We start from the raw sequence: 13,701 nt of genomic DNA on the forward strand, positions 1-13,701 counted from the left end.
AAAGTGCTTGGGACTTATAACTATGAACCGCCACCATAAAAATTTCTTCAGCATACATTAGCCCCCAAGTGCTAAGTAACTTTGCTTGCAAAGTACTTGGGACTTAATAATGCCTCATAATAACCCGGATCTTGACCCGGTACTTGTACAGGCCATCACCAGCCAATTTGAGTCGGAGATAGCTGATCTGAAGAACCGCCTGGAAGCACAAGAGATCGAGAGCCAGAAGGCCAACTCCAAATTCGAGTTCAGTATATCTGAACAAGAAAAGTTAACAAAAAGTTTTGCAGTGGAGAAAAAGGCTTGGGCAGATGAAAAAATTGCTTTAACCAGGCGGGCCGAAACGGCTGAGGCGGCTCTTGCAGAAGCGACGGTTGAACTGACCGGCTTAAAACGCCATATCTATCAGATGGTCTCAGCGATCTTTGGTAAGCCGCCTTGCAAGCATTAAGTCGTTAAATCTTTGTGACAAGCATAATATTTTCATCGACTTACCTGACCTTGTAATGCAGGCCCCAGGAGCTCCAATCTAAATCAGAACATGCTGATCAAGCTGAAGGCGGTTTACACGCTGGTGGAGAAACTTTACACCGGCTCTCAACGTGCTTTAGCCAAAGTGGCCTTGTCAAACCAAGTCCCCACGCACCTAGCAGATGTGTTGAAACGGCTTGCCGTGCTGCCCCAGCGGGTTAACGAACTAAGGCGATCATCTGCAAGAGCCGAAGCTGTAGCTGCATTGAGCCGGGCCAAGGCGTGGTTGCCAGAGCTAGACCCGGCCGACATCGCCGTTGGCTATCCAAGCTTGAAGGAGGACGGCACAACTTTTGAGCAGAAGGACTTTGCTGCATGCGTGAAAGAAATACGCCCTGTGGCCACTTTGATTGGTAATGACACAGACCTTACCAAATACCAACCGGGTACGCAGACAATCAGCGGATTCCAACTCCACATTATGAAGAAATCAGCCTGATCCCTCCAACTCGTAAGCACACCTTCGCCCCTGAAGTTGATCCGGCCGTATTAATTGATGACGAGGCCATATTTGAAGCTTTGAATGGCATTGACTGGTCATCATCAACCTTCCAGGAGAGGGAACAAGACGCCGAAGCGGCAAGGGATGAGCCGGAAGCTTCAGGCCAGCCAACTAACTGATCCGCCAGGCGGCTCATGTTTACATTATGTTGAAAACAATGTTAATCATTTTGACTTAGAAAGTCATGTAATAGGGTGGATACACTTAACTTTGTCGTGGCCTTATGCGCAATTTTGCTAAGCCGCCATCTGATATGTATCTATGCTATGTTTACCATCTTTTCTCTGGATGTTTTAAGAAAGCCTTTTAATCCTCCTGCATACAGAGAAAGAGACCACAAGTATCTTGGCGGCTTACCGCAAGACGGGTCATAGATAAATAAGCCTGTTTATTAAATATATACTGATGATATTATACATGCGATCATTTGAATGATACCGCCGGCTTATGTGACTCAGATAGTAAAGGTGACCGCTCAATCATGTAAAAGTTGGCAGCTCCACATATCGCCGGCTTATATAATCACTGATACATACTTATAACTTATACTTCATAATCAAGCCGGGTTAAATGTAAACTGGATATGTACTTGGATTTGGAGAGAATAAGGTCTTAAGTGAAAAAAAGACAAGTAATACTTGTGAAACAACCTTATACAAAAATTTAAACACTTTAAGGTTTTCTGATTTGAATACGATCAGTAAACCATTCCAAAGGGGTTGAGCTAAGATTCGAATACGATCATATAGCCCCCAGTGGCTTTGGCGTTGCGCCGATCAAGCGGGTACTGACGACTATGTTCTCTTTGGTTCGAATACGACCTATGTTTGAACAGGAAGCCCCAAATGACCTTGAGAGGTTTTTAATGACCCTTATTCGAATACGATCCAAGTCGGACCCAAAAGAGGTTAAGCTATGATTCAGATACGATCAAGAAGCCCTCTAATGAGTTTGGCAGTGTGCCGATCAAAAGGGTTTCGACAACTATGTTCTCTTTGGTTCGAATACGACCTATGTTTGAACAGGAAGCCCCCAAGTGACCATAAATTTAACGGCTAGATTCGAATACGATCATAAGCCGGACCAAGAGAAAAGATAGATTCGAATACGATCCGTCCCTCCTTTGATCATCTGCAAAAAATATTATGACAAACACACGATTGTTGAGGATGATAAGGACAGAGGTCCTGCTTTATTACTTATCATAATATATACATTGATAGAGTGTGTACATCACGAGAGCCGGTGGCTCAAGTGTAATAAGGCCGGAGATGAGCGATGTTCCACGGCTGGCGGGTCTCTTCCTCCGACTTACGTGAGTCTTTGTGCTCTCGAACGTCAATGAGGTAATATGACCCGTTATGCAAGTTCTTGCTGACCAAAAAGGGCCCTTCCCAAGGCGGGGATAGCTTGTGTGCGTCTGTTTGATCCTGGATGAGCCGGAGCACCAAGTCACCTTCTTGAAAGGTTCTGGATCTAACCCGGCGGCTGTGATAGCGGCGCAGGTGTTGTTGATAAATCGCCGAACGGGCTGCTGCCAAGTCACGGTTCTCGTCCAACAGGTCAAGTGCATCCTGACGGGCTTGCTCGTTATTAGCTTCAACGTAAGCCGCCACACGGGGCGAGTCATGACGGATGTCACTTGGTAGCACCGCTTCTTCCCCATAAACCATGAAGAAAGGTGTGTAGCCCGTGGACCTGTTGGGGGTGGTGTTGATGCTCCACACCACAGAAGGCAACTCTTCCTCCCAGCAACCCGGCGTTCGTTTCAAAGGAACCATAAGCCGGGGTTTGATGCCTTTCAAGATTTCCTGATTGGCTCTTTCGACTTGCCCATTAGATTGAGGATGAGCTACAGACGAAACATCAAGCTGGATGTGCTCACGTTGACAAAACTCCTCCATGGCACCCTTGGATAAATTTGTACCATTGTCAGTTATAATAATGTGTGGAAAACCAAAGCGAAAGATCACCTTTTTCATAAACTGAACCGCCGTGGCTGCATCACACTTACTGACCGGCTCTACCTCAACCCACTTCGTGAATTTGTCAACCGCCACCAAGAGGTGGGTCTTTTTATCCTTCGACCTTTTGAAACGCCCGACCATGTCAAGTCCCCAGACTACGAACGGCCAAGTTATTGGAATCATCCTCAACTCTTGATCCGGCACATGAGCCCTTCGTGAGAACCTTTGATAACCATCACACTTTCTAACCAGATCTTCTGCGTCAGGATGAGCCGTCAACCAATAAAAACCATGATGGAAAGCCTTGGCCACGAGGGATTTTGAGCCGGCATGGTGGCCACAATCGCCTTCATGAATCTCGCGGAGTATTTGCTGACCCTCCTCAGGAGAGACACAACGTTGAAACACCCCTGTAACACTGCGATGATGAAGCTCTCCATTGGCAATCGTCATTGACTTAGACCGCCGGGTTATCTGCCTGGCCAAGGTTTCATCTTCAGGCAATTCTCCCCGGATCATGTAAGCCAAGTATGGCACTGTCCAATCCGGGATAACATGGAGAGCCGCCACCAGCTGCGCCTCCGGGTCTGGGACTGCCAAGTCTTCCTCTGTGGGCAACTTAACAGAAGGGCTGTGCAAAATATCCAAGAAAGTATTGGGTGGCACCGGCTTACGTTGACACCCCAGCCGGCTTAAGGCGTCAGCCGCCTCGTTCTTTCTGCGATCAATGTGCTCCACTATGTAACCCTTGAAGTGTCCAGCAATGACATCAACCTCACAGCGATAAGCCGCCATGAGAGGATCTTTGAAATCCTACTTGCCTGATACTTGCTGAGCCACCAAATCTGAGTCCCCGAAGCATCTTACCCGGCTCAAGTTCATCTCCTTAGCCATCCGGAGACCATGGAGCAAAGCCTCGTACTCAGCTGCATTGTTAGTACAGGGAAACATCAATCGTAGCACATAACAAAAATTTTCACCTCGAGGGGAAGTTAAAACGACTCCATCCCCCGAGCCCTCCAGTTGCTTGGATCCATCAAAATGAACAGTCCAGTATGTGTTATCCGGCTTCTCCTCAGGCACTTGAAGCTCTGTCCAATCATTGATAAAGTCCACCAGCGCTTGAGATTTGATAGCCGTGCGTGGCACATACTTTAAACCATGAGGCCCAAGTTCAATCGCCCACTTGGCGACTCGTCCTGTAGCTTCTCTGTTTTGAATGATACCTCCCGAAGGAGCAGAGCTTACCACAGTGATGGGATGACCTTGAAAGTACTGCTTAAGCTTCCGGCTTGCCATGAACACCCCATAGACGAGCTTCTGCCAATGTGGATAACATTGCTTGGACCAATTAACACCTCACTGACGTAATAAACCGGCCGTTGAACCGGATACTCTTTGCCAGCTTCCTTGTGCTCCACCACAATGGCCACACTGACGGATCGTGCATTAGCCGCCACGTATAATAACAATGGCTCCTTATCAACCGGAGCAGCGAGGACTGGCGGCTCAGTAAGCTGCCTCTTCAAATCCTCAAAAGCAGCATTGACAGCGTCACTCCAGACAAAGTCATCTGTCTTCTTCATCATCTGATACAGTGGTATGGCCTTTTCACCTAACCGGCTTATGAACTGGCTTAAAGCAGCAATGCGACCTGCCAAGCGCTGAACATCATTGATACACTTTGGTTTAGCCAAAGAGGTGATCGCCTGGATCTTCTCCGGGTTAGCCTCAATACCTCTGTTAGAAACCAGAAAACCCAAGAGCTTGCCAGCTGGCACTCCAAAGACACACTTTTTCGGGTTAAGCATCATCTTGTAGACCCGAAGATTGTCAAAGGTTTCCCTCAAATCATATATCAAGGTCTCCTTCACCCGGCGCACCCAATGAGTTGTGGACTCACCTTCCTCTTGCTTGCAATTAGTTAAGTCCACAATTGACATAGGCTGCTTACATGTGTCTTTGAAGTTCTGGATAAACCGGGCTTTTAACTCGGCCCAGGACCCAATGGAGTTGGGTGGCAGCCCCTTTAACCAAGTCCGGGCCGTTCCATCCAGCATCATAGTGAAGTACTTAGCCATTGCCGCATCACTGACCTCCAACAACTCCATGGCCATCTCATAACTTTCAATCCATGCCCCAGGCTGTAAATCGGCCGTGTAATTTGGCACCTTTCGGGGCCCTTTGAAATCCTTGGGCAGACGCTCATTACGCAGAGCCGGTACCAAACATGGAACACCGCCGGTTCTCGTGGCCACACCTGCCTCAACAGAGATCGCTGGGTAAGCCGGAACAGGCTGGTAAGCCGCCTGCTCAACCGCCTGCTCGACCAAACCGTGCGCCGGGTTATATCCACCTGGCTGGTTACGACGCTGAGCGTTACTTGACATGGCCGCAGACTCCATACGTCTGCTATAACTCAGACTCCGGCTCGGGCGAGGTGTCGAATGAATCCTGTCACGACTGTAAGAGTAAGCCTCCTGCTGTGCCAAAACCATCTGAAGAAGTTCTCTGACCCTTCGTGTTTCAATCGCCGTTGGAGAGTCGCCCTCCACCGGGAGAGCCGCCAAACGTGCTGCTGCAGCAATCATGTTCTCCAACGGGTTAGAATAATGACCCGGTGGTGTTGGCACATACTGAGGTGGCGCAGTGTTCACATGAGGAGGCTCTGTTACACGTGGCTGAACCGGCGTTCCCGCTCCGGTTCGTCTCCGGCGGGTTACTGGGGCCCTCGCCGGGTGTGCGGAAGAGGTTTCTAGGGTCATAGAAAGGAGGCAGACGGGACTGAGACTTCTGGTGCTTTCTCCTCATAACCTCATTAGATGCATTTAAATCCATCGTAAGCCGGAACGCTTCTGATTGCAGCTGCTGGGCTCGCGCATCCAAAGCCGCCCGCTCTGCGGCCAATTTGGTGTCCTCGGCTGCCAAGTCTCCCTTAGCTTGTACTATCTCCTCACGTACCCGGGCCACCGCCGCGTCATGTTCCGCCTGATCCGCCGGATTAACCGTGGCGGTTAACAGGGTCGTCAGCCTGTCCGTGAGATCTATCAGCACCTGAGCCGGCGGGCGCACAGGGCCTCCTGCCCCGGTCGCCGCTGACCTGGAAGTTATTGTCGCCGCAGCTGTAGAGTTTTGACGGGGTTGCGTACCAGCCATGAAGATCCCTAACCTGCTCGGCGGTTCAAAGGGGTCCGGAATACTGCTGCCATCGGAACAGCCCCCAAGCCCGCCGTCTTGCAATTGATACAACGAATCTGTCTCACCTGTGGACGACTCACCATCAGAGTAGACGGCCGTTTCACCAGCATCCACAGACTCTTCAAAAAATTCCTCTCCATGGATGCAACCCACGAAGGCACGGTTCATGGCAGGCTGAGCTCGGGCGGGTCTCGTACGCTGAGCCGTCTCGATGATGTCGGTGCAGATGTCCGGCTCAGGGCCCGGCTCACCGATCCGGCCGATGAAGACATGGATGCCGCCGAAGGGGACCCGGTACCCGTACTCGATTGAGCCGGCGTCGGGGCCCCAGCCTTCGTCGTCGATGTAGAGCTTGCCGCGACGACTCTTGGTCATCCGGCCCACAACGTATCCCTTGAGCCCTTCAAAGCTGCCCTTCAAGAACTCAAATCCACCATGCGCTGGCCCCACGGTGGGCGCCAACTATCGTGGAATTGTCACGGCAGATGTCCTAGCCAAAGGACTTAGTCGTAGAGCCATCGCAACTAGGAAGCAAGAAGGGGTTAATCGGGACAAAGGACACGAGGTTTATACTGGTTCGGCCCCTTACGGTGAAGGTAATAGCCTAATCCAGTTGAGGGTGTTTTACTAAGGTTTCGATGACCAGGGAGCGAATCCGCTTGACCTAGCCCTCGATCTGATGTTACTTGTCCTAAGCCGCCGCTGAGTCGTCCCCTTATATACATGGGTTGACGCCCGACGGTTTACAGAGTCCCGGCCGGCTCATAGACAGCGTCCGGCTCGATGACTACTTAATCTTTCCTTACAATACAAGTCATGCCATTACGGCGGTTTATCACCACGGGCCTTAAGTCGCCCTTGGGCCTTTGGCACTTATTTGAACCGCCATCTTCAGAGTGGATACTGGGCTTCATGTAATGAATCGCCTGGCGTAACCCGGCCCCTCCTGGGCGGGTTACACCAATAGTTATATCCCCAACATCATTGCTCTCAAAGAACCAAGTAGTAAGCTTAGCATGCTTCTGACTACCGCACAGCCGAGGCTAGTGTTGGTATCTATCGTCGGAATGGAAGGCCTTGGTAAGACTACCCTTGCCAAGGTGGTACATGCAAAGCTTCAATGCAAGTTTGAGTGTCGAGCTTTTGTCACTCTTGGACGAAGGCCGTCTCTAGCGGGCACTCTGCTGGATATGCTTCACCAAGTAAAGCCTCAGGGCACTATTCCTCAGAATGGCACGGAAACTCCTGAAATTAATCAAGTCTAACTGAGCTCAGGGAATACCTCGTCACGAAGAGGTATTTCTCGTTTACATTGTTATAGTGTAGATAGACATATTTATTATGCTTTCATGTAGCAACAAAATGAAAAAGAACATCACCGAATGCAAACTGAGGCTGTTCATAGATCTATTCATTGTGCTTTTCCCATTCTATTTATCTGAAACCGCATCAAATTAACAACGGATAATGTTATTTGATGCATCACAAGATAATCATGATGAAAGATTGAATTTTTAGCATTTTTTATCTCTGTATTTGTTTGTGTTTTGTCAATCTTTTTATCCATGCAGAGCAAACAAGCAATCAATGGAAAGAATAAATAAATCAAAATTTATCACCTTTTCTGTTTAAAAGTATTAGGATAACAAATGCATATGGAATGTACTGGTAACCAATAGAGACATTTGGTTGGATCTAACTGACTCTCAGAATTATTGAGTTGATAAGTAACAAAACAGAACCAGCTTGCTATAATGTCATCTGTATAAATTGAACATAAATTAGCTGATAATGTTAACCATGTTCCTCTATATGCCAGGTATTTCATCTTAATTAATGACATTTGGAGCATCTCGGCATGGGATGTTATTAATTGTGTTTTGCCTGAGAATGATCTTGGAAGTAGAGTATTGATCACAACTTGCATCAGCGAGGTAGCCAAATGTTGTTCTATGCGCCCAGTTGATGTCATCCACCAGATGGAGCCTCTTAGCGAGGAAGAATCCAAGACTTTATTTCATGAGGAGGCAAAAAGGCCCGCTGAAAATGAGTTGTTGAAAATGTGTGGCGGCATGCCATTGGCAATAATTATTGCAGCTGGCAGGAAATCTGCAGGACTAGCTGAGCCAGAGATTCATGAGAGACGTATCCTTTCAACATCAGACTAATGTTCCACATCGGATGGGATGAGAAAGTTATTGCGCATGAGTTATGATGAGCTACCTGCCCCTTTGAAGTCTTGTCTTCTATACCTCGGTGGTTTTCCAGAATATTATACCATCAAGAAAGACCGTTTGATACGGCTATGGATCGCCGAGGGATTTTTCTTAGGAAGACATGAAGAAAACTTGTGGAGAAGAGGAGAAAGCTATTTCAATGAGCTCATCTGTAGGCGGCTGATTCAGCCAGTGTTTGGCTACGAAGATGGCCAGGCTGTAGGATGTGTGGTGCATGGTGTGATCCTTGACTTCATCAAAACTTTGTCTAGGGAAGACAACTTTGCGACAACGGGTGCAGATATGAGGTCCGGACTAGTTCCATGGTACCCGATTCGACGATTCTCGTTTGATTGCTGCAGTAAGGAAGATGAAGCCGACACGCTGGCCTTAGGAACCTGGCGCCTATCTAGCATGCGAAGCCTCCAAGTTTGCCGGCGTGTTGGATGGACAACCCTCCCCACATATCCTAAGGTCAGAAAAGGGAAGCCTGTTCTACGAACCTTCAAATTTCTACGAGTACTCGATGTGGAAGATAATGGTAATTTGAGAAGCCACCATCTGAAAGGCATTGGAGGCTGATTCTGCTAAGATACTTGGGACTGAGAGGGGCTGCTACCAGGCGAAATTGGATAGCTGGAGCACTTGGAGACGCTGGATGTCAGGCACATGAACCTGAGAAATCTGCCTGCATCTATAGTTGGATTGGAAAGGATGGTATGCCTATTGATTGAAGATGTTGTGGAGATGCTGAGTTATATCCCTATAATTAAAGGACTACGAGAAGTATCAACGATCCGTGTCGACGACATCGAGTCACTCCATAAGGTGGTAGAGCTGCTGGTTCAGTCGGAGAGGTTGAGGGTCCTTGGCTTGAGCTTTGACGGGTTAGACCCATTTGTGGACAGTGCACGTGCCATTCTCGATTTCCTAAGGGCGGTTGGACACTCTAACCTTCAATCCCTATCTCTGCATTGTCTTGATGGTGACTTGGTTGGCCAACTGGACTTGTGTCCGTACCAGTTGCCAAGATTTGAGCTGGCCATATCTGGTGCAATCTTGGGAAGTACTGCATTTTGTATGGCCCCCTGTGTTGCCCACTTGAATATTGAAATTAGTCAATTGGGAGAGCAAGGTCTGAGTATCATCGCGTCCGTGCCCCATCTTATCCTTCTCAAGTTAGTATCTACAGGACCTGTCGCTGCCATGACGGACACGCACTCATCTTCCAGAAGACAAAGAAGAAGGGTGATAATTTGCAGTGGAGCCTTTCCGTGTCTTAAGGTGTTCTGGTTCACATGCAAGGCTGGTGGGAATGAGCTGCAGTTTGATCGAGGAGCCATGCCACGGCTGCGGGGTCTTAGGCTCCACTTCAACGCTCTAGAGACGTTGTCTCTTTATGGAGATTTTGAATTTGGCATTGAGAATCTCTCTAGCCTCACCAGAATCCATGCGGCTATTGGATGTGAAGATGCTACGGCTCCAGAGGTGGAGCTTGCAGAGACTGCCATCACAGAGCAAGTCTGTCGGATCTCCTCCGCCAACACACCAACAATAGAGTTCAGCAGAGAGAATCCCAGGATGTTTGAGGGGGGAAAGAAGAGTATAGGTCCCCTTACAGAGACGGTAACCACGATCACCAAGAAAAAGAGCTTGAGCAGATGGTTGATCGCCCAGTACAAAATGATGCAGCGTGCCTTGTGCTCTTGCAGTTGCGCAGGTTGACGCAGTCCGAAATGACGCAGCGCGCGTTGTGGCCGCGACCTTGGCTTGGTCGTGCAGGTCATTGAACTGAGCACACACGTATAGAAATCCAACGCTAAATTATAGCGTATGCAACAGGAGGAAGGGAGGGACAGGAGCAACGTAGTGCATGAGGTCTCCAAGCTTTTCTGAATGTTTCTCGATGATCAGTTTCCTCAGGCTCCTTATCGAGAAATATATCGCCGCACGCTGCGTCTCAGTGGGTGGTATCAGCATGAACATCCTTGCCTGAATCTTTCTAGTCTTATGTTTTCGGATAGCTTGAAATGAATTGTCATTAATTAGCTGCACGGTTTATCATGGTAATTTTGGTTCAAGTATTCTAAGTTCAAGCAATGCAATCACAGACCCCTTATGTACCTTGATTGATAACCATTACAATCACAGGTGATATCACCATGAAGTTTTTGTTTTTTGCTTGCACTATGTAGCTGATAATCGCATCAGGATGTTGTCGACAGTTGTGCTTTCTGTATAAAGCAGGGCCTGAAGGTGTATGCAGTCCATGTAAATGACACTCTTCACTGTCTGACAGAGAACATGGTTTTCACTTTCAGTGAGATTTCGATGAAATTCACTGAATTTCACGAATTTCAGTAGACACTTAATTATTTACCTTGGTCAAAATATTTCAGTAATACACAGGAATTCAGATATTTTTTAAATGCTTTAAAAAATTCAAATATTGAATTGAATTCAAGTGAATATTTCAGCCCTTTGGCTGAAATGCAAACCGAAAACATAAGGATCACAGTTGAATTTTGGTTGGTGCTGATTTTTTTTTCTGAAACTGAAGGTGAAAACCATGCACAGAAGCATCGCAGCTGAATACCGGATTGGTAGCCAAGATACACTGATTGGTCCCTTTTCGGGTTCTGACCGGTGATACCGCCGCTTGCTTCTCCATCGATGCTAGCTGGTGGACAAGGTTATTCACAAGGATCGTCGGATTGCTCCGAGGTCGCCGCGTCTTGGTGAGTGTCCTTGGTGGTTTTGCTGTAAAATGCTACTTCATCTGGATCTGGTACGTCTTCAGAATGCACTAGATTGCTGTTACGAAAATTCTCTGCTGATTCATACTCAAGCAGCAGCTTCTTAGCCATGTTCCGGAAGGATTTTGTTAACGGGTCACTGTGCTTCTTGACAGATAGCTTGCTCGGCGAGCTTTCGACCCTTGAGGCGATGAAGTCGACAAGGGGGCTACGAGAATTTGTCGCATTGTTGGCATTCTCGTCGGCCTTGTTTGTGCCATGGCTGGAAGATCCATCAGTATTGTCTGGTGTGTTTTCACACGCATCAGTACAACAGGCTACACTTGGAGAGAGCCATGCCCCGAACGAACTGGTCCTGTCAACGAGGTCACTGCTCCTCTCCTTGTTCGCTGGTACTGCAGGGCATGGCGCTTCGGAGTTTGATGCTTCAGGCGAATCAGCTGAAGACAAAACGTGTGGTTCAGATGCTTCATCTTGTGACGAACCCTGATTCTGAAAGTTGTGCTTTTGACGCCTCTTTCTTCTGATCATGTGACGATATTTAAGTTGTTGGAGCATATCGGACAATGCGCCTGTTTTAAATCTACAGGAGGTTCAAATGTCAGGTTAATTTGGATGCTAAAACACTTAGAAGGAAAACTGGAAAGAAGGGAGAAGTGAGATAGGGAAAGTTAAGAAGTGTTACTCACTTACTTGGAGTATTTGTTATGGTGGGCTTCCTTGGCAGGGGGTTTGGAATGGTTGTCTGAACTCTGAAGGTCTGATTCATGCTGTGCAGAGTGGGCTCTGAAGAAGGAGGGGTCGGTGTATCTCTTCAAGCACGCTCCCTCGCCACCAGCATCATACCTGCACCCAAAACAAGCTAAAATTAACCAGGAAAAAAATATCCTTTTTGAGCTGTTTAATTTTTGGTATAGAAGTGTTGTTACTTGTCCAGCATTGACAGCTGCGGAGGCCCGTGGCATCGCTAGATGAACTTTTCGATGGAGCACGGCCTTGTTCCTCCCACCAGAGTCACCGGCCGATCGACACCGTGGCCTGCGACGCCACACAGAGCTTCTAGCCGATGAAGTACACAAGCCTGTCCATTCCAACGACGGCGGAGCCGCTCCTCGATGAGTGGCAGCTCCGCCTCGAGCCGCCGCGCCCCCAGCGCGAGGCCGCACGCCCGTGCAGGCACCGCCGTGGCCTGGTCATGCAGGCCGTCGAACACCTCCGCGGCGAGCCTGAAGAAGATCAGATTCAGGGGCTAGTCTGGTGAATTTGTAGCAGCCAGCAGGATAGGAGCAACGTACTGTGCGAGGTCCCCGAGCTGGCGGAGGAGGCCCACGAAGCCGGCCATGGCGTCACCCGCATCCTGGACGACGACAGCTTCGGGGAGCTCGTCGGCCTTGGTGGTGAGCTTGGGCCTTGCCAGTGTTGGGGCCAGAAGGTGAGCACTCTGCTCCATGCGCGCATGCAGGTGCTGGCTCATGTGACGGCTCGTGGCAAACGACTGACATGTAGCCATTGACGCGCCCTGACCTCCAGGCAGTGCAAGGACACGACGACACCCCGCACCCACGAGCGTCCGGTGAGGTGACAGAGCACCGCACGGTCGGTCCCCTAGAGCAGGAGGAGGTACCACCGTACCTTCGTACTGTGCATGCTTCATGCTTGTGCACTGCGCCATGTTAATACATACGGAATACGGTTTTGTACCGCACGTCACGTTGCGGCTACTGAACGACTGCCTACAAAATGCATTTACAAGCTACGGAAAATCGTTAGGTTCTTACCGTAGTATAAAAGGTTCTCAATTTATGATAAGCCAACCTGTAATAGGCAAGGAATATTGTGTATTTGCCATGAACGTAAATGACATGTGCATATAGGTGATGTTTTTATGAATATTTTTATATTCTATTTTGCATTCGTCGGAGTTTCAGTCAAACAACTTTGACCAAATGGAAGGGCATTCTTGTGACCTAAAATGCTTTTTACGAGCAAACTTGAGCACATCAAAAAGTTAAGAGTAAATTTGAGTAGTGGGTTCGAGTTAAGGACACAAATATAAATGTCCCTTAATTAAATTGAAAATGATCCAATTCCTCCAGCTCAGCTCCAGGCAACAACACAACAACCGCGAGCTAGCTGTGTTTTGTACCATGCCACCGGACAAATATCAGGTAGGCCAACCCAGTGTCATGAGTCGCGAGATCGCATGACCTACCTATCCTCTCAGTGTTAGTTCACTGCAAACCAATCAAATCATGTGCATCAGTGCATGTATTCATGAACGGATTCATTTGGGACGTGGGCGGGGCTTTTCTGGGCTGGCACGAAACCCGACTGCCATGGCACGACACAAACTAAATGGGCCGGGTTGGGCCTAAAAATAGAGAAAATGGCAGCACAACCCGGCATGGTGATGCAGGCCATGCATGGGCCTGCTTGGCCCAATTGTGTCCAAAATCTTGGTAAACTTGTGTTGTAATATCCAAAAAGGCTTTCGTCCCGCTTTATATATAAAGCAACATGGCCGAACAGAT

General features: G+C 48.4%; 1 protein-coding gene and 1 pseudogene across 1 annotated transcript; one reads left to right on the forward strand and one right to left on the reverse strand.

The window, feature by feature from the left end:
* LOC123055608 (disease resistance protein RPM1-like) overlaps window positions 1–11,064 on the forward strand; it is a 63,057-nt pseudogene extending 51,993 nt beyond the window's left edge.
* On the reverse strand, window positions 10,827–12,620 carry LOC123055609 (scar-like domain-containing protein WAVE 5). The gene is made up of 5 exons (XM_044479552.1): window positions 12,466–12,620; window positions 12,246–12,396; window positions 12,100–12,137; window positions 11,864–12,016; window positions 10,827–11,753 (listed from the first exon to the last, which is right to left on the reverse strand). Exons 1-5 carry the CDS (start codon window positions 12,618–12,620, stop codon window positions 11,108–11,110), a joined length of 1,143 nt encoding a protein of 380 aa, XP_044335487.1. The 3' UTR covers window positions 10,827–11,107.
* Between the last annotated feature and the right edge of the window lie 1,081 nt (window positions 12,621–13,701).

The sequence above is a fragment of the Triticum aestivum genome, chromosome 2D (genome assembly GCF_018294505.1).
Source record: "Triticum aestivum cultivar Chinese Spring chromosome 2D, IWGSC CS RefSeq v2.1, whole genome shotgun sequence".
Taxonomy (NCBI): Eukaryota; Viridiplantae; Streptophyta; class Magnoliopsida; order Poales; family Poaceae; genus Triticum; species Triticum aestivum.